Genomic DNA, 27997 nt, shown 5'->3' on the forward strand with positions numbered 1-27997 from the left:
ATCGCTTTTCAGGGGAGTAGAAAGCTCTGATTGTTTGAATTTGGATGTGTGATCATCTTTCTGTTAGCCACAGTGTTTGTGACACCCAAGAGTCCCCTCCCCCACCAGAATTACCAGCGGGAGGGGCATGGCGCTGAGCAGACAAAAGAACAGCTGTCTAGCAGCCATTTCCTCTTAGATTCATCTACCAAATATAGGATGGGGTAGGGGGTCAGAGTTGACATCGTTTTATTGCTTGGACCCAGCAGCTGCTTAAGTCATCTTCAAGCTTCTTCAGTTCCCATTTGGATAATTTCACATCCCATTTCTGTCTGTGCTGAGCCCTGAACCCCTAGCTCAGCACCTCTTTCACACCATGTGCCCTCAGCTGCTCAGACCCACTAGCCAGGTTCTACCTATTATGTGCCTTGAATTCCACACCTGTAACAAGCAGCCTTTGGAGGTCAGACCTGGGTGTGCCTCCCGGTTACCATAGGTAATTTACACAGTTTGTCTCGACTTACCCATATAAAGGAGCTCACATTTCTACTTAGCCTCCCAGAATTGAGACAGAGTACTTTCAGAGCTTGGCAAGTGCCTAGCAACATAACTCATGTGAACCGGTTTCTAATTACTGAGCTCCTTAACAGCTGTCTGCTTCCAGCTAGCAACGCCAGGTTTTACTAGAATCTCCCTCGAGTCTGGACTCTACCATCTTAGGAGGGGCAGTTAACAGCCTGGCAAAGCAGAAAACCCACTACTGCAACACCCCACAGGTGTTATTATGTCTTAGAAGTAAAGAGCGCCAAACTCCTCTCTCCCTGCCAGCCCAGTGCAGCCAGAAGCCTTGTGAAAATAGATCCCACCTTTTTTCCCAGGATACACACACAAAACCACTAGCCGCTGCAAAAAGCTTTATTGTTTCCATTTGGTCCAAGTCTTGGGAGAGGGCTCCAGGGTGGTTAAAAAGCTGCCTAGTGGCTGCAGAGAGGGGCTTCAGGCAGAAGCCCTTACACCAGAGGGGCTCCTCAAAGGCCACTGGGCTCCGGAGGCTCCTAGTCGTGCTTGAGGGTGAGCCTTTCGAAGAGATACTCGCCCAGCCCAGCCTGGGGACCAGCCAGCCTGCGGAGGTTGGTCAGGTGGTCACCCATCTTCTTGATGAGTTTCACCTCCTCATCTAGGAAGTGGCTCTCCAGGAAGTCGCAGAGCTGAGTGATAAAAGAGGAGAAAATGTTGCCACGTACAGATCTAACAATGTGACAGATGGGGGAAGGAGGCTCAGAAGGAAATCTGCCCAATCAGATGAGGCCAATGCTTAATATGTAAGCATCATTCCAGGGAAGGTCTTATAGACATGACTGGAGATACTTACGTGGGGGTCTGCGCGGGCACAACCCAGGGCATGCAGATCCAGAAGGGCCTGGTTCAGGTTCTTCTCCATGTTAATGGCGGCTTCCATAGCGTCCTGAGTTTTACCCCACTCATCTTGAGATGGCTTCTATACCGAAAACAGAAACGGCTCAGTACTAGCCACATACTGTGGAAAGGACTAAAAACTAATTTTCCAGTAGTTGCTAGAGTAGAGGGCTTAACCGGGAAAAAACGTCTAAGAGTTTGTATCTATCATTCCCCAGTGTCCTATAACTACACGTCCCAGGATACTACACGCTGCGCTCTGGACCGCCACGTCTTGGGAGAACTGGGTGCGCCTCGATCTCCAGCTGTAATAACCCACAAAAGACTGAACTCAATCTCCAAGAAGCCAACGCGGTGCCTAAACCGCTATAGTCAAGGGGCCTCTAGTGCAGGGACTGTTGGGAGATGTAGTCCGCTGCCCACACACTATTTACCTGAACGTCCTGGAAGAGGGCGCGGCCGCCGCGTTGGTTTTGCATTTTCAAGAGACGCTCGGCGCTCTCGTGCTTCTCTTCGGCCAATTCGCGGAAAAAGTGGCCCACGCCCTCCAGAGCCACATCGTCGCGGTCGAAATAGAAGCCCTGCGGGAAGAGATGGCGGGAACAATGGTTAGCAGGAGGCGAGGCCAGGCATGCGGACTCCGCCTTCTGACTATCCAACAGGACAAAGAAGGCCAGCGCGTGCGCAGAGGGCCGGAGGTGCGCAGCTGAGGGGAACTTGGGCTAGGGGCGTCCTGGGGACCCTCACCAGAGAGAGGTAGGTGTAGGAGGCCCGCAGATGCATGTTGACCAGGCGGTTGACGGCGGCCTCCACCTCGGTGGAATAATTCTGACGAATCTGGGAGCTCATGGTTGATCGGTAATAAGGAGTTCGGCTCAAAAAATGGTGTTGGCTGGTCCCGGTGACCGAGGACAGCTGAGTGCCTCACTCCGAAGGTTGGAGGGTGGATAGATGAGTGGCTGGCTCCGAAGGCTGGAGGGTGGTCGGAGGCTGGAGGAAAGGGCGACCCTGGGTCTGTTCCGTCCAAACACTGTTGAAGCAAGAGACAGATCCGGGGAACCGCCGAGCGCAATGGAAACGTCTGTGGCCAAGGCGGCTTCTTTTATAGCGCGCGTGCCCTCGGAAGTGGGACGGTCGGGGAGAGCAATCGGCCAATCTGCGGTGGTGGGAGGCGGGGCCTGGAGCCCAGGCGTGACCAATCAGGAGCATATAGGACTCCTAGCCCACCCCACCCCACCCCCGCCCCCCGGAGGTGGGGAAGTCACGCGACTGTAGGCGAGGGCTGTTGTGAAATGGGGAATTGGGGGGTGGGGGTTTTCGGGGGATGCAACGGCTCTGGGGCTAATTCTGGGAAGTCAAGGGATTCTGGGGAGGGGGGAGGGAGACTCTCTGGTAGGTGAAAGATTAATAATGAGGACACTGGGAACCCTGGAAAATAACGATCCGTGGGTCCTGGGGGTGTCTCAGGAAAGTAGATCGGATTCTGGTGCTGTGTCCCGGCACGGACTTTACTGGAACCCTGGGGGGGTTCCTCAGAGGTGCGGAAACCTCCAGATGACTGTGGTTTACGCTGGGAGATAAGGGGGTACCCGGATCATTGAGAAGTTTGGAAGGCTGTGAGATGATATTTCTGGAACCTTGGGTCTCTCTCTGGGAGGACCTGGAGCCTTGGGGTTCAAAGGTGGGGGGAGTTTCTGTAGCTTTAGAGTTCACAATGGAAGTCCGTATTTTTCTGGAAACTTCCCGGGGGGGGGGTGGGGCGGTCTTTAGGCCCTTGAAGTGATCTGTGAGATTAAAAGGACAGTTGTAGAGCCCTGGTGTTCAGCCCCGGAGTGGGGGAGAGGGATGTTTCCAGAAGCCTAGTAGGGGCTTTTTAAAGAGGTCAGGGGTCTTGGAGAGCCTTTTGGAGCCCTCGAAAGATTGTCTGGGCCCCTTGGAATACCTGGGGGCTATTTTAGGGGCTCACTTTTTCTGGAAGCTGAGATAGGGAGGGGTGAAGTGACACTGGAATTTTGGGGGTCCCTCTGAGGCTGCACTTCCTGGAGATGACTTTGAAGGCAGCCAGAGACTGGGAATTCTTTTTGACTCCGAAGCAGCCTCGCTGAAATTGTCCCTGTCTTGCCTGACACATGCTCCTTCAAGATCACAGAGAAGTACTGGGTCCTGGTGAAACAAGGAGGGTCTGGGGACCTATGAATGGGATGTCTGTCTTTAACCAATGGACATTTTTAAAGTGTGCCTGGTCCAGGCTGGTGCCTGGGTGGCAGAGCTGGCTGAAGGAGCCCTCCAGGAGCTCCCCATTGTTGTTGTTTGGGGGGAAGGAGAAACAGAGACAGGACTTTGACCCTATTTCAGTGCCCTAATGGAGGCAGCTGGCCGGCTGGGGCAGGAAAGCTGAAGCCGCTGGGGCGTTGGGGGCAAAGGTCAGGGCTCACCTTGCAGAGAAGCCTCTCCAAGCAGCCCGGGCAGGGTACTCCCTGATCAAGGGGACGCCAGTCAGGCTGGTATCTGGGGTCCTCAAGGGGTGTCTGGGCCAGTGGCCAGGAGAGCAGCCGTGCTGAGTCATGCTGAACTCAGCTCTGGAAGGGGCTCCCTCCGAGGGGCGGGGTGGAGCCCGCTGACTGACCTCATCTACTTTGGGTGGACTGCAGTCTGGCTGGGACCCAGGGAACTAGGCCTGGCTGGGCCCCAAGTCTGGCCCCCTCCCCCAAGGTGTCACCTTGAGTGCTTTGTCTCAAGGCACTGTCTTTTTAGTTCCTTTGATGGTTTCCCTGGGCTCCCGCCTGTGGCCATATTGTCCCCTCTCTCTGGGTGGTGACTCAGTCTCCCCTCACTTCTGTCTTATCTGACATCTCTCCCCTGACTTGCCGTCTCTGGGGCAAGCCTCTGGGGGAAGGGCAGTTGCCCCAGGCACACAGTCACAATGGGGTCTGAGTTACTCATTCACCAAATTTCATACCTCAGCCCAAAGACCTTTAGCCTGGGAAAGGAGAGGTGACCTGGAAAGTGCTCACAGGTGGAGGGAGAGGAAGGGGTGAGATAAAGATGATCTGAAGAAGGTGGGGGTATCAGGGGGGATGGGAGAAGACAAGTGACCCAGGGAAACAGGGACAGAGAGACAGGGGGACAGAAAGACCCAGAGAGGGACAAAGACAGAGACAGGAACAGAGACAGAGAAGGGGACAGAAGGACCCAGAGAGAGGGGGACAGAGAGCCAGAGGGGTGGGACTTCCCTGGTGGTGCAGTGGTTAAGAATCCGCCTGCCAGTGCAGGGGACACGGGTTCGAGCCCTGGTCCGGGAATATCCCACATGCTGCAGAGCAACTAAGCCCGCGAACCACAACTACTGAGCCCGCCTGCTCTTGGGCCTGCGTGCCTCAACTACTGAAGCCCGCGCGCCTAGAGCCCATGCTCCGCAACAAGAGAAGCCACCGCAAGAGAAGCCCAGGCACCGCAATGAAGAGTAGCCCGCGCTCACCACAACTAGAGAGAAAAAAACCTGCGCATAGCAACGAAGACCCAACGCGGCCAAAGAAAGAGAGCCAGAGAGGTGACAACCGACTGTGACTCTCCGAGTGACCTTATTCTCTGTAATTCCCTTTTCTGATTCTCCTTCTGTGGCTCAATCTACTGTGCCTCTTTGTGAGCACAGCATCTTCCCAGGGGCCCGCTCCTCTCCTGGAGGGCCCTTGCCATTTACAGGGCCAGACCCTAGACTCCTCCTCCTCCTCCAGCCCCTCCCTCTACAACCTGTCAGTCTCCAGCCTGTGTGTCTCCTCTGCAGCCACACAGCTCAAGCTCAGGCCTCCTCTGGAGTCTCCCTTGGACCCTCTCTCCAGCCTCCTCAGCCTTCCAGCCTCTCAGCCTTCCAACCTCCAGAGCCTTCCCCTGCTCTCCTAGTCCTCCCGAGGTCTGCCCCCCTCCAGCTTCTTCCCCATTTCTCCACCTCAGTAAATGTGCAACTTCCTGTGGTCCCATATGGTGGAAGCTTCCAGGTCCTAGTTCCCAGGGTCCAGGAGGCTGCTTTGCACCCTGCTACCCTGATATCCACCCCCCACCTCCACCCCAGCCCCAGGCTCCTCTGCCGGGCTTGGGCCTGGCACAATACCCTAGGCTGTGACACGACTCATGTGATCTCAAGTCACCTCGGTTCCCCTCAGGACTGTGGGCTCCTGAAGGGCAGGGCCAAGACTTAACTCACCACCTACCCATAGAGGGCACCAGGCAACCTCAGAAAAAGATGTGTCAGCACATGAAGCCTGGTCTCCTGCGAAAGCCAGGAAGTGGGCCCAGTGACTCAGACTCTGAAAGTGTGGCCCGAAAGAGGTTTATTGCCCCCCGAGACCACTCCTCCCCACCCCACCCCAATAATTACAAAAGTAAGAAAAATGCCCATGGCCCCCAGTCCCCACCCCTCCCGAAAAATGCCATAATTTATGCAGAAAAGACACAGTCCAAGGCCGCTGGTGGCCTCAGCCCATCTTCTTCCAGATGGTAAGCGAGGCAGTGAGCACGCCAGCCACGAAGATGGTCACTGTCTGCCACGTGGGTGTCCCAAAGTAGGAGAGGAGGCCGTCCTGGGGATAGGGACATGAGGCACTTCAGCAGCTCAGCCAAGGGGCAGGCCCTGGGCCAGCACATGAGGGGTCACAGAGAGGTCAGAGGGCATGAGTGGGGGCAAGGGCCTAAGATTAATGGTACTAAAGAGTTGGGGGCCAAAGAGTTATCATAGAACTTGAGGGATTCCGAAGGAAGTAGAGGCACCAGGGAGGGCAGAAGGCACTAGTCAGGTCAGAGGTCACCAGGAGGTCAAGGGTCATGGAGAGGTCAGTCGGTGCCATATGAATCAGGGGGTTGATCAGACATGTAAGAAAACGCATTACAGAGTACATCTGATGGTCCGAAAATGGGGAGGGGGGCACCACTGTGGTGGGCTCAGGAAGGCCCAGGGGTCCCAGAGGAGTGGGGGACTGGGTGGGGTTAGGGGCCTCACCCAACCACCCTGGTCCTGGATCCAGCCCAGCAGCCGCTCTCGAAGGAAGTCCAGTGTCCAGCCCATGATGGTCCTGATCAGCTGGGGCACCTTGGTGCACAGGGCCTGCGGGGAGTGGGCTGGGCCTTAGGGACTAAGCCTCGTCCCCACTGCCTGGGGCCGTGGCCCCCAGCCTCCTTTCTCAACTCTCTGCCTCCCCTCCTGCCATTCTGCAATCTCTTTTCCACTCACAGTCAGAATGAGCTTCATAAATTGTGAAGTGGATCTGGTCACTGTCAACTGCCCTGCTCACAAACCATCTATGGCTCCCCAGTACTTCTGGGATAAAAAATCAAAAGCATATCTTGGCCCACAAGGCTCTGTATGAAGCCTCTGACCTGATCACATTCCAATTTTCCTCTTCTTTTCTGTGCCTCATTGTCCTTCTTCCATATCTTTTTTTTTTTTAATTTTAAACTTTAATTTTTATTTTTTCTTTGGCCACTCCACACAGCTTGTGGGATCTTAGTTCCCCGACCCGGGATCGAACCCGTGCCCCCTGCAGTGGAAGCACGGAGTCCTAACCACTGGACCGCCAGGGAATTCCCACCCTTCTTCCATATCTTCATTCCCACCAAATTCTTAACCTGCTTCAGGACCTTTGCACATGCTGACTCTGCTGCCTCAATGGGCCTCAACCAAGGGAAGTTTCACTCATCCCTCAAAGCTCAGGTCTAATGTCACTTCCCCAGAGAGGGCTTTCTGACCTTCAGACCAGGTAAGGCCTGACGCCTGCTCTTCAACTCCCTAAGCTTCCCTACTCAGCCTTTATCTTGCTGCTTCTCACCTGCTGTCCCCAGCTCCACACGCAGCCCTACCATCACCCTGACTGCTGTCCCCCTCACCTCTAACATTCAAGCCCCATCAGCTCAATCTTGCAAACACATCAAGAAATCTACTTCTCCACCTCCAGTGCTGCCCCCTGACTCCAGGTCAGTCTTCCGTTAGCCAGGACTATTACAGGTACCCCTTCGTCAGCTTCCCAGTTTTTGCCCTTGTGCCCCATAATCCATTTTTCTACCCACAAGGGACAAAATAATTTGCTGGGCTTCCCCTCCCCCAGTATTTTATAATGAGAATCTTCAGAGAGAAAAGTTAAAAAAATTTCAAAGTGTACAGGCATATACACACAACCTAGATTCTACAATTAACATTTTGCTCTCCTTGCTTGAAAAGTCTTTTCTATTTATAAATCAGGTCACCTCACTCTCTTGTTTAAAACCAGCCAATCACTCCTGTCGCACTCAGAGAAAGCTAGTCTTTATAGTGGCCCACAAGACCCTCGCAATCTGCCCTCATCTCTCACCTTCTCCCCCTCCTCACTCTGTTGTAACCACATGGGCCTCCTCATTGCCCACAACACACCAGGCTTGGTCCTACCTCAGGGCCTTTGCATGTCTGCCCCTCTACAGGATGCCTTTTCCCCCATCTTTATACAATATATCACTGCATCTTTCTTGTCATTCCAACTTTGGCTTTCATGTCACCTCCTCTTAGAAGTCTTTCCTGACCACTTTGCCCAATCACGTCACCCTAGTTTACTTCGCTCAGCACTCATCGTACGACGTGGGCTCCCTGAGAGCAGGGACCTAGCCTGTTCTGTACTGTGTCCTGGGTGCTGAGTACAGGTCACACACACCATAGGCCCCATAAATGTTTGTTGAATGAATAAATGAATGAAAAAGCAGACAAGCGGTCCATAGCTGTCTCTCTCCATTCCCTCTGTGGTTACTGGGCTGCCACAGGGGTTGACCTCACAACTCCCAGGTCCTCATAGGGGAGCCTGCCTGGGCTCACAGCCCTGCAGCCGCCCACCTTGAGCACCAGTTTGCTGGCAAAGTAGAAAAGGGCGACAACCCGGCCCCAGTTGAAGTTGCCGTCAGAAAACATTTCAGCCGCCACTCGGAAAAAGACCTCTCGGGGGGAGTCTGTGTCCACGGCCGCGATCATCCTGCAGGAGAGAGGAGAGCCAGTGCTGGGGAGGGAGGATCAGGCGGAGTGTGGAAACTCTGGTGTCCACCCCATACCAAAGATAAGGAAACTGAGGCCTGAGCCAGGAAGCCATCATGGGGGAGAGCCACAAGGTGGACATTGAGGAAATTGGGGAAAATGACTCCCTGAAGGAGAGTTTCAAGATCCTAGGGCAGGGGAGGGCTGGGAGTCCAGAGTGCTGAGTTGAGTGGTGGGGCCCTGGACCCCTGGGTCTGACGGAAAAGGGGGCTGTGGGCCTGGACTCCAGGCTCCCAGGGGAAGTGGAGGTTGGGAGCTGGGACTCCTGGGCTCTGAGGGAGAAGGGGCTCACTGGCTGGGCTCCTGGGTCCCCGGGACCACACCTCTGCAGCTCCATGTTACTGTCCAGTTCATCTCCAATGCGCTTGAGACACTCGCTCAGCTTCTTGGTGGATGCATCCTGGGGCGCCTGCTCCAGGCCCAGCTCGGGTGTCTCTCCCCCCATTCGCCCTGCTCGATCCTGGATGAAACTAGAGTGGGAATGGAGTTGCAGGGAATGCAGAATCAGAATGGGGCCTCACTCCTCAAATCTGCTCCGCAATAATCAGACCTCAAACTCACCCCTGAAGCAAAAGGGCCCCTGTCTTCATGATCTGCTCAGAGCTGGTGGGCCCTAGAGGAGAAAGGAGGGAAGAGGTGCCTGGACTCTTGGGTCCTGGGGGATCCAGGGAACTGGAGTGGCTCACGATCCCTGAGGGAGGACAACGCTAGGGGACCCTGCATTTCTGGGTCCCTGGTAGATAAAGTGACTGGGGGCCCAGGCAACTGAGTCCCTGACGGAGAAAGAGGCAGGACTCCTGGGCCTGTATCCTTCATTCTTCCGGGGGAGGAGGCTGAGGGAACACTTCAGGCAACCAGACCCCTGGCCTGAGGGGACTGAGGGGAGACCCGCCCCTCCCACCAGGAAGTGGTGCCGGCAACAAGCCCGGGCCTGCCCCGGGGGCTTGGATTATGGGGTTCCCCAGCTTCTCGGGGGTCCGAGAGCGCCAGACAGGAAGGGATCCGGACGCAGAGGCCAGAGAGCCCGGGACCCCGGGAGTGGGTGGAAGCTGGCAGCGCCGGATCCCGGAGTTTCTGCCCCGGAGTGCTTGGCGATCGGACGGCCCCATACCGGCAGGAGGGATCCTGGGGTCGGCCGGCGAGGGGCTCGCCCTCCTCCCGCCCGTCCGCCTCCCGCCTCACCCCCGCCTCTGGGTTGCTCCCCGGACCCGTCCATCACTGCCGCTCCCGCCGCCGCCTCTCGCCGGGTCCGCCCGGGCGGCCGCAGCACGCCCCTGGTCACGTGAGCGCCCCGCTGAGCGTGCGTCCTCTCACGTGAGCGCCCCGCAAAATGGCCGCCGCGAGCCGCTGCCCCGCAGGGCTACCCGGACACAGGACCGCACCTGCCTCACCTGCTCCGGGAAGGCTCGGCCCCTATCACGTGACTGCCCAATCAGCACTTCCCCTTAGGAACTGGTCGTGGCGCCGTTCCACCAGGCACGCATTCAATCGCAGCTATAACTTTTATTCATTCATTCATTCCTGCAGTATTTTCAAAAGTTTCGGGTGGGACTTGAGCCCTTGCCAGGACAGAAGGAACATCAGAGGCCAAAGATAGCATTCTTTGAGGCAGGAAGTTCCAGATGACTAAAGTCTATGAATGTTTATATGTGTTTCTGTGAAAATAAAAGGAATCTGAAGTTCAAAAAGTGATAGATTGGTGATAGATTGGCAGGGTGAGGACAGAGAGGCTCCTGGGGTGTCCGAAATGTGCTATATATTTATCTGGGTGGTGATTACTTGGGCATACACATATTTAAAAATTCACTGAGTTGTACACATAAGACGTGCAGTTTACTGTATGGCAATGATTATATCTACCTTTCAAAAGAAAATAGTAAGAAGGAAAAAGAACTGAGATTAGAAAAATAGGCTGGGGTCAGATGATGAATGGTTTGGGCATATAAGAGAAGGGAATCTATGTCCTAAGGGTGGCTGGGAGCCACGGCAATTGAAGATTATAGGTGTCTTAATCCATCAGCCTGACAACACCAGGAATATAGTCTGACAAATTAAAGTTTATTGACCCATTGAGATGATGGAGACCACACAACAGAGAAATCATGGAGCATCTTGACAAAGGAAAAGGTAGAGTTATTATAGGGTGTGGAGGAATAGTGGAGTTTAGGTGATGACTGTATGTTAGGCTCAAAGCCAAGCAGTGTGTGGACTGCAAAAGGAACCAGGGTCCTGTATCCTTGCAAACTACAAGATGAATGTAGATGTGTAGTGTTGGGTCCAGAAACCCTTTACTCTGCACCTGGGTTGGAAATCGAGGCTGCTACTATGTTTCAAATGATTTCGATCCTACAGGCAAGAGTGGGATGTTTCATTTTTACTGATAGAATTTCCAACACTGTGAGTAAGAAAGCATGTCCTTGGGAAATAGTGTTTCGTATTAACTTTGAAGCTGGCTTTATTTGTGTCTGTTATTCCAGCCCAGTGAATTAGCCCTCCCTCCATCCCAGTTACAGAGAAGGAAGAAAGGGCTTTTAATGCAGCCACAGACCTCTAAACAGTACAGCTGTTGAGTAGAGGGGAAAAAACTTTTGAGATAGTTCTGAAGTCAATATTGTTTACAATAATAAAGATACTGTATCAGAACTATGAAGCCCACCTCCAAGATGGGCCCCAATGATTCTCAGCTCCAGGTATTCAGGCCCCTGTGTAGTCTCCTCCCACATGAATAGGGCTGACAGTGTGACTAATAGGGTATTGTGGAAATGGCAGAGTGTAACTTCCAAGGTTAGGTCGTAAAAGTCACTGCAGCTTCTGCCTGACTCTCTCTAGGATCACTCACTTTAGAGGAAGCAGCTGCCACGTTGTGAGGACACTCAAGCAATCATCCGCTGGAGAAACACACGTGTCGAGGAACCAAGTCCTCCAGCCCCAGTCAAGCCTTCAGGTGACAGCTGTCCCCACCAACATCCTGACTGCAACCTCGTGAGAGATCCTAAGCCAGAACCCCACAGCTCAGCCACTCATTGATTTCCAACCCTCAGAAACTGTGTGAGACAATAAACGTTTATTGTTGCTTTAAACTGCTAAGTTTGGGGGCAATTTGTTACACAGCAATAGATAACTAATACATCTAGGATAACTATGGCCTATTTATAGATGCAGAAACCAGAGCCCAGAGAAGGAGATGGATTTGCCAGAATTGTACGGTTCTTGTGGGTGCTGTCAGGTCTCCAGCTTGACCTGTGTCACTTGGACAGGGCTTTCTTACTCAGCCCCACTCATAGGCCCCAGCCTCCTGTCCCTCCCCTCCAGCCCATCTTCCACATGAACCTAGATGGGTTTTTCTATATCCAGAGCTGGCCCTGGTCCTCACCTGCTCACAGCCCTCCCATGGCTCACTGGTAATAGTAAATCTCTCTTACACATTATTATAAGACAATGAATCTAGTACAATCTGTTATTTATTGTATATCCGAAGGGATAAGAGAGAAAATGATGTTTTAAGACTTTTTTTTTGGGGGGGGCATGCCACATGACTTGTGGGATCTTAGTTCCGAGACCAGGGATGGAACCCATGCCCCCTGCAGTGGAAGCACAGTCTTAACACCTGGACCACCAGGGAAGTATCTTAAGACTCTTCTAACAAGGGAAAGTACAGTTTATAAGTGTTTTAAAGTTACCGATGTATATTACAAGATGGACGTAATCGGTGGGATCTGGGGGTGGCTTACTTGGGTCCTCTGCTTTGCATTCTCTCACAAGGCTATAAAAAAGGTGTCAGCTGAGGTTCTGGTCTCATCCAATGACTCATCTGGGGAAGGATCGATTTCCAAGCACCCATAAATGGTTGTTGGGAAGATCCGGTCACATGAGAGACGCTGGACTGAGGGCCAGCATCTTGGTTCCTTGTTGGCTGGAACTCCTTTCTTTGCCATGGGACCTCTTCATAGTGCAGCTCACAACATGGCAGCAAGCTTAATCAAAGTGAGCAGGCAAGACTGAAGTCATAGTCTATTATAACCTAGTCTCGGAAGGGACATCCCATCACCTTTGCCATGAGCGGCAGGTCACTAGGTCCAGCACAGTCACAGGAGAGGGGATTATATGAGGACATGAATACCAGGAGGTGGAGGTCATTGAGAGCCATTTTAGAAACCGATTACCCCAGAGAAAACTCTAATTCGAAAAGACACATGCACCCCTATGCTCACAGCACCACTATTTACAATAGCTAAGACATGGAAGCAACCTAAATGTCCATCGATAGATGAATGGATAAAGAAGATGTGGTCTATATACACAATGGAATATTAGTCATAAAAAAGGATAAAATAATGCCATTTGCAGCAACATGGATGGACCTAGAGATTATCATATTAAGTGAAGTAAGTCAGTGAAAGACAAATATCATATGATATCATTTATATGTGGAACATTAAAAAATGATACAAATGAACTTATTTACAAAACAAAAATACACTCACAGACACAGAAAACAAACTTATGGTTACCAAAGGGGATAGTGCAGGGGTGGGGGGAGGAGAGAATTTAGGAGTTTGGGGTTAACAGATATATGCTACCACATATAAAATAGATAAACAACAGGAACCTACTGTAAAGCACAGGGAACTGTATTCAATATCTTGTAATAACCTATAATGGAAAAGAAGATGAAAAAGAATATATATATTCTATATATATATATATAACTGAATTACTTTGATGTACACTTGAAAGTAACATGACATTGTAAATTAACTATACTTCAATGAAAGAAAGAAAGAAAGAAAGAAAGAAAGAGAGAGAGAGAAAGAAAGAAAGAAAGAAAGAAAGAAAGAAAAGAAACTGACTACCACTCCAGGAAAGGAAGAACCCTTTGCACATAGAGGAAGGACAGCAAAGGAGAGGGCTAACATGTTGTAGATGCTAAGTTATTCAGGGGAAGAGGACCCTGGTGGCTGATCTAGTGAAGGTTCTGGGGTGGAGAAGAGTGAGTAGGATTTGTGGGTTCCACTTCTGCTTAGACATATTAAAAATGAATCCATCTCTCCCACTATAAAAGTTATACCAGATGTTCTGGTTCACTACTGCTGTGTAACAAATCAGCCCAGAGCTTAGTGGCTTAAAACAACAATTATTTTATTATCTTTGATAGGCCTGTGGGTAGTGAGATTGGGAATGGCTCTCTGGGCAGTTCCAGCTTGGGGTCACTCAGTGTCTGCAGTCAGAAAGTGGCTGGAATTGGAAGAGCAGGGAGACTGAAGGGTGTTGGGACCTGGTGGAGCACATATTTTCATGGAGCCTCAAGCCTTTCCATGTGGTTTCTTTGTGTGGGATAGCTTGAGCTTCCTTATAGCTTGGTGGCTTCAGGGCAGCTGAACTACTCGCCTGATGGCTGAAGGTTTCAAGAGTATTTCAGCTAACAAAGAAATTGCATTGCCTTCCCTGATTTGACCTCAAAAGTCACGCAGCATCACTTCTGCCATGTTGCAACAGCTACATATTAGTCATGAGCCCACTCCACTTCAGGGGAAGGGGAACTCGACTCTACTTCTTAATGGGGGAAGTGAGTGGGGACAGGAGATATCTTTGGAAAATATAAGGTAACACACCAATTCAGCTGCTTTAGCAAAGACCATTATAACAATGACTTAAACAACACAGAAGTTTATTTCCCTCTCATGTAACAGTCCAAGAATATGCAACCTTAAGTGATAATAACAGTGAGTAAAGTTCCACAGTGTCAGGAACTATGATGGTTAATTTTATATGTCAACTTTACTGGGCCAGCTTGACAGGGTACCCAGATGTTTGGTCTAACATTATTCTGAGTGTTTCTCTCAGGGTGTTTTTGCATGAGATTGATATTACATCAGGAGACTTAGTAAAGAAGATTGCATAAAAGGCCTGAATAGAACAAAAGGCTGACTCTCCTCTGAATAAGAAAAAATTCTTTCTGCCTTGCTACCTTTGAACTAGGACATGAGGGACTTCCCTCGTGGCGCAATGGTTAAGGCTCCGCGCTCCCAATGCAGGGGTTCCAGCTCGATCCCTGGTCAGGAAAATACATTCTGCATGCTGCAACTAAAGATCCCTCACGCCACAATGAAGATCCTGCATGCTGCAACTAAGACCCGGTACAGCCAAATAAATAAATAAACAAATAAATAAATAAATAATTTTTTTAAAAAAATAAAGGAACTAGGACATCAGCTTTCTTCCCGCCTTCAGGCTCAAACTGAAACATTGGCTCTTCCTGGGTCTCAAGACGAAACTGCACAATTCAGATGGGACTTGAACCCAGGGGTGGGACTTAAACCCAGTGTCTTTTTTTTTTTTTTTGACGGCGCCACATGGCATGTGGGATCTTAGTTCCCTGACCAGGGATCAAACCCGCGCCCCCTTCAGTGGAAGCCCGGAGTCTCAACCACTGGACTGCCAGGGAATTGCCCCCGCCAGTGTCTTTTTTTTTTAATATAAATTTATTTATTTTAATTTTATTTTTGGCTGCATTGGGTCTTCGCTGCTGCGCGCGGGCTTTCTCTGGTTGTGGTGAACGGGGGCTACTCTTCATTGTGGTGTGCGGGCTTCTCATTGCGGTGGCTTCTCTTGTTGCGGAGCACGGGCTCTAGGTGCACGGGCTTCAGTAGTTGTGGCATGCAGGCTCAGCAGTTGTGGCTCACAGACTTAGTTGCTCCGCGGCACGTGGGATCTTCCTGGACCAGGGCTCAATCCCGTGTCCCCTGCAGTGGCAGGCGGATTCTTAACCACTGAGCCACCAGGGAAGTATTCCCCCCACACACTGTCTTTTAAATGAGATCACACACCAGGTCTCAGATCTTAATGAAGCTCAGGTTCTTTATGTCTCACCGCAGAAAGAATTCAGTGGGAGACAAATTGATAGGTAAGAAGTGGATTTATTTAGAGAGAAACACAGTCCACAGAGTGTGGACCATCTCAGAAGGCGAGAGGCCCCGAAATATGGGGTGATTGGTTTTTATGGGTTGGGTAATTTTATAGGCTAACGAGTGGGAGGATTATTCCAACTATCTTGGAGAAGGGGTGGAGATTTCCAGGAATTGGGCCATTGCCCACTTTTTGGCCTTTTATGGTCAGCGTCGGAACGGTCATGGCATCTGTGGGTGTGTCCTTTAGCATATGCTAATGTATTACAATGAGCATAGAATGAGGCTCAAGGTCTACTGGAAGTCAAATCTTCTGCCATCTTGGACCTAGTTGGTTCTAACCAGTTTATGTCCTATCCTCAAGGGCTATGTCATTCTTTTAGACGTTGTGCCCTGCCCCCTTCCCTCCTGTTTCAGAGCTGCCAGCCTTCAGACAACAACTACAGCATCAGCTGTCCCGGTACACATGCCTTCAAACTTGTACTGGAACTAAACATTGGCTCTCCTGGGTCTCCAGTTTGCCAACTCATCCCGAAGATCTTGCGGCATGCCTACTTCCATAATCATGTCTTTCTTCTAGCCTTCTAGCTTGTTGCCCTACCATTCACAACACAGCACTTCCATCTCATAGTGTAAGATGGACACACCAATGCCCAACACATCCCTGCACCAGGAAGGGAGAGACTGAAAGGGATGTCATCCTCCTTGCCTTTTAAGGCCATATCTCAGATGCTGCAGACATCCCACTGGCCAGAAACCATTTACATGGCAAGAAACTGGTTGCAAGGGAGCCTGGGAAATGTAGTCTTTAGCTGTGCAGCCATATGTCCAGTGAAACTTCCCTATCAGAGGCGAATAATTATTAAGGGGACATCTAGGCATATCTGCCACACGATCAAATGATTGAAACCAAGCAAGCAGAGGGCTGAATGGTTTCACATTGTGGTGATAGCTGAATGATGTGTAATGGGACTTGGAATAGGCAAACAATAGAAAACTCATTTAACTGATTTCTAATCTCTCAGTGTTCTGAAATTTCTACCAAATTGCTTATGTGCTCAGAGTGAGAGTTATTAGTGTCATAAACCCAATGTATCCATCTCCATCTTCTGGAATGTGGTAGAATTGAACTTCCCGGACTCTCTGTGGTTCGTTCAAGTCACATGACTAGTTTTGGCCAATAAATTCTAAGAGATTATGTATGTCATTTGTGTGTCAGAACATTTAAGTATTGGTACAAGAGCTTCCAGGGTGTTCTTCCTTGGCCACACTTGACCGGCAGGACTCCAGATGGCAGTGGCTCTGTCAGCCTGGGTCCCAGACATATACAGCCCAGAACCCTCAGTCAATATATAACACAAGTGAGAAAAAAACCTTGTTATGCTAAGCTGAGATTTGGAGTTGTTTGTTACTACAGCATAACCTAACCTATTCTCACTACTATAGAAAAATATGAAAGTTAGATCTTTCCTAGAGCACAGAGTTAACCCTAATTGGTTGGCCAAGCACCCACTCCAACTGCTTGTAATTTGGGTGGGAATGCTCTCCGACCCTTTCCACACAGAGGGGCATATGACCCTGGCTTTGCCAATAAGGCCACTGAAATACTTGTGAACGTTCCTGTTGAAATGACTCTCTATACCTTAATGGAGGCCTGGAGCTTCTGGAGGCCTGACCTCAAAGTGAAGGGCCAAACAGCTAACATCTATAGAGAACCTGCTGTGTGCTAGGGCCTGTTATATACCATTCCATTTACTCCTCACCAGAGGGTGGATAGCGTGGTATCTCCCCTTTGCTGATGAGGAGACAAAGGCAGAGAGAGGCTAAGGGAGGGTGCAGTTAGGGACACCTCCTACCCATATACTGTGCCCTGCCCAAGATCACACAGGCTGAGGCAGGCAAACTGTGGATTTGCTCACCCGTCTGCTCCAGGAGCTTGTGGGAAATGTGATCCTGACCGCCCGCCCCCGCACATCCTTCCACCCAATTTATGCTCTAGTGACCCCTTGGATGGTGGGCTCTCTCCAGCTCCCATCAAACCACCACTGCCAAGATCTCTGTGGAAAGCACGTTTTTATTTTATTTTATTATTTTATTTTATTATTATTTTTTGGCCATGCTGCGCAGCTTGTGGGATCTTAGTTCCCCAACCAGGGATTGAACCCGTGCCCTCGGCAGTGAAAGCGCAGAGCCTTAACCACTGGACCGCCAGGGAATTCCCAGCATGTCTTGATTTGTTCAGGACATACATCAGTGTTTGTCTTGGGGGAAGGTGATTCCAGTGGCCTTCCTCACCTCCTCAAGCATGTCAGCCAGGAGCTCACTTTCTGCCAGAGGAATCACAAGACTTTCCTTCAGGCCTGGGGGAAAGTGCAGTTAGGGACCCCTCCTACTCAGGTCCCGAAGACCAAAAGAACTACAATTCCGAGAATCCCATGAGGCACAGTAACACATGGTTCAGGCATATGGATGCCGCAGGGGTTCCTGGGAGATGTAGTTCTAAACAGTTGCTTGAGCGGCTGAGGGGTGGGGAAGATATCCATCTCCCCTACCGGGCTTGCCCTGCCACCCTGCCACCCTCCCACCCCGTCCTCCACATCCTTACCCTTCTGCAGGCATTCCTGGACGTGCTTGGCCTCATAACTCATGCCCATTCCACTTGTAAAATTGAACTCCTTGCCTGGGGCTGGGGACAATGGGAACTCCATACGCTCCCCCTTCACCACCAGCTCTGTTGGACACCAGCAGGGGTCGAGGATCTGAGGGGAGATAAGAGGTGGTCCGACTGCCCTCAGCAACAGGGCTGCAGGGGCTCCTCTTGGGGCTGCTCAGGAGCCTCCCTCTCATCAGCTAAGGGCTGATCAGCCTCCATCCTCGGGGAGGTTTGGGTCCCCAACCCCAACCCCTGCCCTGGTCGCTGGGGGATTATTCCTTAGCATCAAGGTTGCCACACTACAAGCCTGTCTTGTCTGTCCATTTCCCCAGGAACAAACCCCTCTTTAACCCTATGCTCAGGCCTCGTGAAGATAGCCTACCTTTGCATCTGTAGATAGCCTATCTTTGCAACAGAATCCCCGTTGCAAGGAGCAGCCTTAGACAACCCATCCCCTTCTTATCCACTAGGAGACTTGTTTTTGTTTTAGCCCTGGGGAAGCCTAAATTATTCCCATACCCAAGTCAAAGTCAAAATGGAAATATAGAGATACAACTGGGGCAAATTCTGCAGTTCAAGTTTGGGGCAAGGTCCAAATTCTTCTGCTGAGAATAGAATTTCTTTCTAGCAACATGGCTCCAGGAAGTCCCATGAAGCCACTCTTTGATAATGCCCATATCCTGTCCTGAAAGCAATTCCAAAGATGAGAGCTGTTCTCAGAGGATGGTTGATAAGAACTGGTTTCTCCTAAGAAAGGACTATGGACTTTTGACAGACCAATGGGTTCACCCTCAAGAAGGAGCCTGGAGGTCCAAACCCCATCCCATGGCCTGGTGGCTGAGGATGGATTCCTTAGCAGTGGTGTGGAAAGAGGCCGGTTCAGTCCCTATCCAGCTCCAACAGACACGACTGGCCTACTCCTCTTGCTAAGGGCCATGGTTCCCAGTACTTGGGCCCATCCCAGCTCGGCCAATCATGTCTCACCTGGGCCATGCCCTTGGTACCGCTCACAGAGACCATACTGGAGAGCTGGGCAGTGATGCTGCAGGTGAAGCTGCTGTAGACCCCTCCTGGGTACTGGAGTAGCACAGTGACAGTGTCGTCCACACCTGGGGGAAGGCACCGGATGGGGGCAAGCCTGGCGTCAAATCCTGCCTGTGGAACCTTGGGCAAGAGACCTCATCTCTAATATGGCAATGAAAGAGAGTGAAGCCAGAAGCGGTGATGTGTCCTACCACATGGATGAACACTGAAAACACTTAGGTTAAATGAAAGAAGCCAGACACAAAAGTCACATATTGCAGGATTCCATTTGTGTGAAATGTCTAATATTTGGCAAATCCATAGAGCCAGAAAGTAGATTTGTGGTTGGTTAGGGCCCAGGGGGATGGGAGAATTGGATGTGGGGTTTTGTTTTTTTTTTTTGAGTAATGAAAATATTCTAAAATTGATTATGGTGGGGGGAGGGATAAACTGGGAGATTGGGATTGACATATACACACTACTATATATAAAATAGGTAACTAATAAGAACCTACTGTATAGCACAGGGAACTCCATACTCTGTAGTGACCTATATGGGAAAAGAATCTAAAAAAGAATGGATATTTGTATATGTATAACTGAATCACTTTGCTGTACTCCTGAAACTAACACAACATTGTAAATCAACCATACTTCAATAAAAATTAATTAAGAAAAATAAAATTGATTATGGTGACAAATGCACAACTGTGACTGTACTAAGGCCACAGAATTATACCCTTTAAATGAATAAATTGTATGGTATGTGAATTATATCACAGTAAAGCTGTTATCAAAAGTAAATAAATAAACAAAAATATGCTAAAGGAAAAAAAAGAGAGACTTCACCTCTCTGAGCCTCATTTGTGAGAATCAGTTTCCTCATCTCTAAAATGGGGATAATAATAGAACCTGCCTCATAGGTCCGTTACAGGTATTATATTAAATGATATAAAATGCACAAAGTACTCAGAAGGGTATTTAAATTACAATAAGTGATATGTAAGCATTAGTTAACACAGCAGGAAAAGTGCTAGCCTGGTTCTGGAACACATCAGGCAGGCCATAGATGGAGGAACCTAGTGACTCAGCTCTCTTTGATTTCAGATAAGCCCAAGTTCTTACCCTGGATCTGCTGTATAAGCCTGGATAAGTCACTTTCCCTCTCTGCACCTCAGTTTCCTCATCTGTAAAATGGGGACAACCTAAATATATTAGGGAGATCATATCTATAATAACCCTAATGCAGAGGTAGCACATGACAAATGGGATCTGTTATAGCTACTATTTAGTCTAGAAATTGGCCAATTTGTTTTGAATTTTATTTTATTTATTTTTTTAACCAGCAGGTTCTTATTAGTTATCCATTTTATACATATTAGTGTATACATGTCAATCCCAATCTCCCAATTCATCACACCACCAACCCCACCCCCCCACCACTTTCCCCCCTTGGTGTCCATACGTTTGTTCTCTACATCTGTGTCTCAACTTCTGCCCTGCAAACCGGTTCATCTGTACCATTTTTCTAGGCTCCACATACACGTGTTAATATACGATATTTGTTTTTCTCTTTCTGACTTCATTCTGTATGACAGTCTCTAGATCCATCCACGTCTCTACAAATGACCCAATTTCGTTCTTTTTTATGGCTGAGTAATATTCCATTGTATATATATACCACATCTTCTTTATCCATTCGTCTGTCGATGGGCATTTAGGTTGCTTCCATGACCTGGCTATTGTAAATAGCGCTTCAATGAAATTGGGGTGCATGTGTCTTTTTGAATTATGGTTTTCTCTGGGTATATGCTCAGTAGTGGGATTGCTGGGTCATATGGTAATTCTATTTTTAGTTTTGTAAGGAAGCTCCATACTGTTCTCCATAGTGGCTGTATCAATTTACATTCCCACCAACAGTGCAAGAGGGTTCCCTTTTCTCCACACCCTCTCCAGCATTTGTTGTTTGTAGATTTTCTGATGATGCCCATTCTAACTGGTGTGAGGTGATACCTCATTGTAGTTTTGATTTGCATTTCTCTAATAATTAGTGATGTTGAGCATCTTTTCATGTGCTTCGTGGCCGTCTGTATGTCTTCTTTGGAGAAATGTCTATTTAGGTCTTCTGCCCATTTTTTGATTGGGTTGTTTGTTTTTTTAATATTGAGCTGCATGAGCTGTTTATATATTTTGGAGATTAATCCTTTGTCCATTGATTCGTTTGCAAGTATTTTCTCCCATTCTGAGGGTTGTCTTTTCGTCTTGTTTGTAGTTTCCTTTGCTTTGCAAAAGTTTTTAAGTTTCATTAGGTCCCATTTGTTTATTTTTGTTTTTATTTCCATTACTCTAGGAGGTGGATCAAAAAAGATCTTGCTGTGATTTATGTCAAAGAGTGTTCTTCCTATGTTTTCCTCTAAGAGTTTTATAGTGTCCAGTCTTACATTTAGGTCTCTAATCCATTTTGAGTTTATATATATATATATTTTTTTTAATAAATTTATTCATTTTATTTATTTTTGGTTGCGTTGGGTCTTTGTTGCTGTGTGCCGGCTTTCTCTAGTTGTGGCGAGCGGGGGCTACTCTCCTTTGCATGGGTTTCTCATTGCCGTGGCTTCTCTTGTTGTGGAGCACAGGCTCTAGGCATGCAGGCTTCAGTAGTTGTGGCACGCGGGCTCAGTAGTTGTGGCACACGGGCTTAGTTGCTCCACGGCATGTGGGATCTTCCCGGACCAGGGTTCGAACCCGTGTCCCCTGCATTTGCAGGCAGATTCTTAACCACTGCACCACCAGGGAAGTCCGTTCCCAGAACTTCTGCTGCCAGTGTCCTTGTCCCCACAGTGAGCCACAGCCACCCCCCACCTCTGCAGGAGACCCTCCAACACTAGCAGGTAGGTCTGGTTCAGTCTCCTGTGGGGTCACTGCTCCTTCCCCTGGGTCCCGATGTGCACACTACTTTGTGTGTGCCCTTCAGGAGTGGAGTCTCTGTTTCCCCCAGTCCTGTCGAAGTCCTGCAATCAAATCCCGCTAGGCTTCAAAGTCTGATTCTCTAGGAATTCCTCCTCCCGTTGCCGAACCCCCAGGTTGGGAAGCCTGACATGGGGCTCAGAACCTTCACTCCAGTGGGTGGACTTCTGTGGTATAAGTGTTCTCCAGTCTGTGAGTCACCCACCCAGCAGTTACGGGATTTGATTTTATTGTGATTGCGCCCCTCCTACTGTCTCATTGTGGCTTCTCCTTTGTCTTTGGATGTGGGGTATCTTTTTTGGTGAGTTCCAGTGTCTTCCTGTCAATGATTGTTCAGCAGTTAGTAGTGATTCCGGTGCTCTCACAGGAGGGAGTGAGCGCACGTCCTTCTACTCTGCCATCTTGAACCAATCTCCTGAGACAGTTTTTCTGAAGAGTGACCTTGATCCCATGTATTATTTTCCTGGTTATCCATTGCCTTCTGTGGTACTGTTTGCAAAGATGAAAACAGTAATTCCTCTTACTCCTCTATGAGTGCCCCTTTGTGGTAGCTCCTTCCATCAAGAGGTAAAGTCTATTTGCCCACCTCTGAAATCTGAGCTGACTTTGGGCCATGAAACAGTGGCAAATATGGTACAAATAAAGGTTTGAAAAGTGCTTGCACATTGAGGCCTGCCTTCTTTTTGTTACGCCTGGAACTCTGAGCCCACAATGTGAATGAACCTGAGCTAGCCAGCTGGAGAGGCCATGTGGAGGAGAACCAAGACTCCCCACACAATAACCAATACCTGCAAGACATAGTGAGGCCGTCCTAGACCATCCAACTCCAGTGGAACAGCCAGCTGACTGCAGCTACATGACTAAGACCAGCAGAAGAACCACCCAAGCTGAGCCCAGCCCAAATTGCCAACCCACAGAATCACAAACTAATAAATGATTGTTATTTAAGGTCACTAAGTTCTGGGGTAGTTTGTTATGCAGCAAAGTCTGAGACAAATTCAAAAAATAATAATTACTAACTGCTTGCCATTTGCCTCAAGTTACTTCATTAACTCCTTATGATAACTCTATTACTGACATTTTACCAGTAACTAATTAAGACTCAGAGATGTTGTGTCCCTTGGCCAAGAACACACAGCAAAATCCCAGCACAGAGCCTGCAGACACTCTCAACTCTGATCCTCTTTGACTTCTTATGGGAAGCTCCTCCAGCTGTCTAACCTGATTCTCATGGGCGAGGAGACATTCCCAGCTCAGCACTCCCAGTAAGACAGGATCACTCCTATTACCATCGTATAGTCCAGGATAGATTGTACCTGTTTCATGGCGCTGGGCCCAGTCTATGGCCTGGTGTACATGGGTGAGATTCTTCCCAAATTCTGCCCGAACCACCCGAAGGTCCCCCAGAGTTCCCTGGGCCAGAACAGACCTCAGAGCCTCTACAGCAGGAAAGAAGTGGGTCCAGATGGCCTGCAGACAACAGAGGGAAGAAAGCAGAATGCAGAAAGGGAAGGAAAGGGGTCAGGACCCAGGAGTTAAGCAATCAGTTCTTCTCCTTTCGAGGGCCCAATCTTGAGGGGGTACCCGCTGCTCCCCAGTCTCCAAACAAGACCCCTCCCTCTTCCTTCTGCAGCCCATCAGTCCCCAAGTTATGTCCCGCCCCGACACTCTCTGCCCTCTTCTCTCCTCTCCACTCTCATAGCCCCAACGCCGGCCTTTCCTTTCTCATCTGGACCATTACACCGGTCTCCCAATGTTATGGGCTGAATTGTGTTCCCACCAAATTCATGTTGAGGCCCGAACCCCCCCAGTACCTCCCAATGTGAGCGTATTTGGAAATTTTTATTTTTTGGCCGCACCGCATGGCATGTGGGATCTTAGTTCCCCGACGAGGGTTCGAACCCATGCCCCCTGCAGTGGAAGCTCGGAGTCTTAACCCCTGGACTGCCTGGGAAGTCCCCGGAGATGGGGTTTTTGAAGAGGTAATTAAGTTAAAATGAGGTCATTAAGGCGGGCCCTCATCCAATTAGACTGGTGTCCTTATAAGAAGAGGAAATTAGGACACAAATATGCACAGAGGGAAGACCATGTGAAGACACAGGGAGGAGACCGCCGTCTACAAGCCAAGGAGAGAGGCCTCAGGAGGAACCAACCCTGCTGACACCTTGATCTCAGACATCTAGCCTCCAGAGTGTGAGAAAATATTTTATTTGTTTTTTAAATTTTTATTTTATTTTTAAATTGAAAAGTTTTTAAAATTTAATTAAAAAATTAAAAAAAAAATTTTTTTGGCTGTGCCGCGAGGCTTATTGGATCTCAGTTCCCCTACCAGGGATTGAACCTGGGCCACAGCAGTGAAAGCCCGGAATCCTAACCACTAAGCCACCAGAGGACTCCCCAGAAGAGTGAGAAAATAAATCTCTGTGGTTTAAGCCACCCAGTCTGTGATGGCACTTTGTTACGGCAGCCCTAGCAAACTAACACTCCCAGTCTCTCCCCTCCAGTCCAACCCCTACATAGCCCAGAGGGATCTTTCCTTCTCCTAGAGCTGACCCTGTCTCACCTCTGACCAGTCCCCTTCCATCGTTCTCCATTGCCCAGGTTCAGCTCCCATTTATTGGGTATATATTATGAGCAAGACAATAGGTACATGCTTTGCATAATGACTCCTCCCAACATCCCTGCCACATAGCTATCATTAGGTCCATTTTATAGATGAGAAAACTGAGGCTCAGTTGAATCAAATTACTTGCCCAAGGTCACAGAGCTAGGAACTGGGGAACTGGAGTCTAGAGTCCTCTGACTCTAAAGCCAGAAATTTTGACCTGTCCAAGATAAATTTCATACTAAATACATGAAATCTGTCCATTCTTGTTTTCTTTAAGTCTTAACTCTGCTTTCCCTCTCTGACCTATTTACCTATGCAATTTACTTTTCCTTTAAGGCACAGGTCAGTCCCTACCCGCAGGAAACCTCCTTGACCATCACCCAGGCTGGGCCAGGGCCTCTGTGCTCTGTCAACTGCTCAGTCCTATGTCCATGAAAGTCCATGCAAGTGGGCACTGGGATTGCCCATTTCCATGACCATAAGAGCTTGAGCTCCTTGAAAACTAAGCCTGTGTCTTACACATTATGAGTTCCCAGTTCCTAGGATTGGATCTGGCACACATTAGGTGCCAATAAAAATGAGGAAGCAATAAACTCACAGAATTTTGAAACTGACATCTTGACTACTTCTTGGGCACGTGGAACCTTGCAGACTGGGAGTCTCAGCAATACTGGTCATATGACAGCTAGATAGGACATGGGGAAGTAAGAGGCAGCCATTGTGACTACCAGCAGAGCCTATAGCAAAGTATTTAAGAACCATAAGACTCCTTAATGTGAAAACAACTTGCGGGGGGGGTGGGGGTGGTGGTGGCGGGTGTCATATGGTGGCCATCTTAATTGCTGGCACTATCCATTGCTGTTTGGTGGCCATTTTAATTACTGGCAATCTGCAAGATGTCAAGATGTTTTGGCTATAGGTAGCTAAGTCTGATAAGGGCAAAAACAAAGGTAGCTTGACATTGAGGGTTGGTAGGGGATTCCTTGGTACGTCTGAGCTCTGTCTCTGTAAATCCACCCAAACTAAGCCCATTGCCATTTTGTGCCACTTTCACTATCGACATCTTTTTCTGAAAGGCTGACAAAGGATCCTCCACGTGGCCGTGTTTGCTAAGGGCCAAAAGCAATGACTTCCACACATGGGAGATGTTGCTAGTCGATTCCATGACATAGCTCAACTGCATCTTAACAAATGCAAGGACCCCGTTTCATTTTGTGGACATCTTAACTCTTGGCAGCCCACCCTTGTATTCCTCCAAAAATGTCCACCGACAACCACGTTTAGTAATGGCAAGTGGCGCTATGTTGTGTGTTGGAAGGTTCCCTCCACCCTCACCTCCATAAGGAATTAGGCCTCGGGATCTGGCCTCAGCAACCATTTCGTGCACTTCCGCGGCGTTCACGCCCATGGGCTTCTCGCACGGCACGGCCTTGCCCGCTGCTAGGCAAAGCAGCACCGCGGCCTTGTGCTGGGGGTGTTGGGTGCCAATGTAGGCCACCTCTAGGGCGGGAGGAAAGAGGAAAAGAGATCGGTAGCCCCGCGCACTGAGACCTCCGGTACCGCCCACCATTTAGAGGCCCCGCCCCCAGCATCCGGGAACCCAAGTCCCTCCAAGCAAATCCTGCCGCAGTGGTGAAACCCTAGCCTTCCATCAGGACGGAGCTAACCATTCTCTACCATCACTCTGTTTCCTTCAGATTATTTCCAGCCTTCTGAAATTATCGTATTCAATCATATAATCCTCACAACACCACCAAGAAGTAGAGATATTATTTTGCCCGTTTCACAAATGAGGAAACTGAGAAGGGCAAGCGGAAGAGGGAAAAGCCAGTTCAGGCAGCCTGACTCCAGAGCTGGGCTGTTGTCCAACTACACTGTCCTGCCTCTCCATCCAGGCTACTCTGGAACGCAGAAGCCCGGGCCGCAGGTCATATTTAAAGCCTGAAAGGCCTCCCTCAGAAATTCAACCCTGCCTTTACCGCGGAGGTGTGGCCCCTAATCGCAATTTCACGCTGGACGAAGAAACCGGTTCCTATCGTTCTGCCTACCAGCCCGAAGTCCTTCCAGGAGCCCAGAGGGATTGGCTCATCCCGCAGAGCCTTGCATCTCCTACGGAGCAGCCTGAAGGCAGCGCCCCCGGTGGCCCCCCGCGGCCCTCCCCACTCACCCACGTTCGGGTCCTTGGCCAGCTCCTCATAGGATCCGTAGGCCTTGGGGATGTCGTGTTTCCTCGCAAACTCCTTCCCCCGGCTCAGGTCACGGGCCGCTACCGCCACCACCTGGAGGGGCGCCTGCGTCATACTTGAGGGGCTGGGGCAGGTGTGGAAGACAGGTGGATGGGAGGGAGGTGATGGAGAAGGCCTCGGGTTAGGGAGAAATTACATCCACGAAGACGGGGCACGGGGAATGTGGTCCTGGGGGATGAGGTGACCGGGGGCTGGACACTTGGGTCTTGGGAAAGACAGATCTGGGGCAAGCGATTATTAAACCCCTTAATATCTAAATTTCTTCTTTTCACAGCAAATCAGATCAAGACCCTCCCAAACCTCACGGAATTCGTGTGGTTAAAAGACAGAATGGGATAAAGGAGTGAGTACGGAATTTGAGGTTGTTTCACTGCCTTGGGGACTAAGAAGTCCAGAACCTTAGTTCCCTCCTCCCTCAGACCCTGGAATACCCCCAGACCCCCCGCCCGCGCTTCCCCTGGACTCCGGAGGGAGGGCGGACCTGGTGCCCAGAGCGAGGCAGGGTCCGCAGCACCGTCGTGAAGTCGCTGGAGATAAGGCCAGCTGACACAATGCCCCAGCGAAGCGCCAGCTTCGCAACCTGGAGTCCCAAAGGCCCCTACCTTCGCGCGGAGAGTTAAAGACTTGATGCCCCGCTCAGCGAGGGCGTGGCCCTTTTCTCCTCCCCCATCGCTCCTAGGCCGCTCCTCATTGGCCACGGGGCCTGTGTGCTCCTCCAGGCAAAGAAGGAGGTTATTTAATTCTAGCGTCCCCACTGGAAGAGCGCACCGTTGGCTCCGCCTAATGGGGGTGAGGACCAGAAACACTTCGGGAGTTGTCGCCGCACGTGACAAAGGGGCGGGGCTTTCTTGTCAACTTGGACCCTTGAAACCTTAGGAATTGTCCAGAGAGAGAGAGAGGATAGTAATAGCAAAGCTAGTATTTTTACTAATTTTTACCAATATTTATTAATATTTATAGAACGCCTGTGGTAGCTCAGACCCCCACCTCCGTGCTTTACTTTCCCCATCCGTAATTTCTCACCACAAACCTGCGAATGAGGTTCTATTTACAGACGTAGAAACAGACCCAGAGAACTATGCTCATTTTTTCGAGGTTTCACAGCTAGGAACGCGAAGACCTTCAGGTTGGCTGCTTCCAGAGAAATCGCCATACTGCTTC

The 27997-nt window shown here is 49.7% G+C and overlaps 3 protein-coding genes and 1 long non-coding RNA gene across 4 annotated transcripts; 1 reads left to right on the forward strand and 3 right to left on the reverse strand.

The window, feature by feature from the left end:
• Positions 1-882: 882 nt before the first annotated feature.
• FTL (ferritin light chain) lies at positions 883-2466 on the reverse strand. The gene is made up of 4 exons (XM_082437482.1): positions 2143-2466; positions 1830-1976; positions 1352-1477; positions 883-1187 (listed from the first exon to the last, which is right to left on the reverse strand). The coding sequence occupies exons 1-4, from the start codon at positions 2242-2244 to the stop codon at positions 1035-1037; spliced, it is 528 nt and encodes a 175-aa protein (XP_082293608.1). The 5' UTR covers positions 2245-2466; the 3' UTR covers positions 883-1034.
• Positions 1983-11517, forward strand: LOC309648642. The gene is made up of 2 exons (XR_014256741.1): positions 1983-2093; positions 11267-11517. It is a non-coding gene; the product is annotated as an uncharacterized lncRNA (long non-coding RNA).
• BAX (BCL2 associated X, apoptosis regulator) lies at positions 2278-9720 on the reverse strand. The gene is made up of 6 exons (XM_082437480.1): positions 9620-9720; positions 8999-9050; positions 8761-8907; positions 8243-8378; positions 6389-6493; positions 2278-5972 (listed from the first exon to the last, which is right to left on the reverse strand). The coding sequence occupies exons 1-6, from the start codon at positions 9651-9653 to the stop codon at positions 5868-5870; spliced, it is 579 nt and encodes a 192-aa protein (XP_082293606.1). The 5' UTR covers positions 9654-9720; the 3' UTR covers positions 2278-5867.
• A 1327-nt stretch (positions 11518-12844) lies between the features above and the next one.
• DHDH (dihydrodiol dehydrogenase) lies at positions 12845-27989 on the reverse strand (the record flags this gene model as incomplete). The annotated part of the gene is given in 9 exon segments (XM_082439797.1): positions 12845-17702; positions 17948-18101; positions 18980-19150; positions 23243-23452; positions 25926-25937; positions 25939-26090; positions 26758-26869; positions 27318-27434; positions 27939-27989. Coding segments are annotated over 9 exon segments (1089 nt in total). The 3' UTR covers positions 12845-17592.
• Positions 27990-27997: the final 8 nt, after the last annotated feature.

The sequence above is a fragment of the Balaenoptera physalus genome, assembly GCF_965194825.1.
Source record: "Balaenoptera physalus genome assembly, chromosome: 19".
NCBI classification, from domain to species: Eukaryota; Metazoa; Chordata; class Mammalia; order Artiodactyla; family Balaenopteridae; genus Balaenoptera; species Balaenoptera physalus.

What these genes read in the sequence shown, in the direction of transcription:
- FTL (XM_082437482.1), bottom strand. Translation starts at nt 2,244, where the DNA reads ATGAGCTCCCAGATTCGTCAGAATTATTCCACCGAGGTGGAGGCCGCC. An exon ending in CCTACACCTACCTCTCTCTG is followed by an intron (nt 1,977 to 2,142) that starts GTGAGGGTCCCC and finishes CTCTTCCCGCAG; the next exon opens with GGCTTCTATTTCGACCGCGA. An exon ending in GTGCCCGCGCAGACCCCCAC is followed by an intron (nt 1,188 to 1,351) that starts GTAAGTATCTCC and finishes TTTATCACTCAG; the next exon opens with CTCTGCGACTTCCTGGAGAG.
- BAX (XM_082437480.1), bottom strand. Translation starts at nt 9,653, where the DNA reads ATGGACGGGTCCGGGGAGCAACCCAGAGGCGGGG. An exon ending in CCAGCAAACTGGTGCTCAAG is followed by an intron (nt 6,494 to 8,242) that starts GTGGGCGGCTGC and finishes CACTCCCCGCAG; the next exon opens with GCCCTGTGCACCAAGGTGCC. An exon ending in TCCAGGACCAGGGTGGTTGG is followed by an intron (nt 5,973 to 6,388) that starts GTGAGGCCCCTA and finishes CCCTATCCCCAG; the next exon opens with GACGGCCTCCTCTCCTACTT.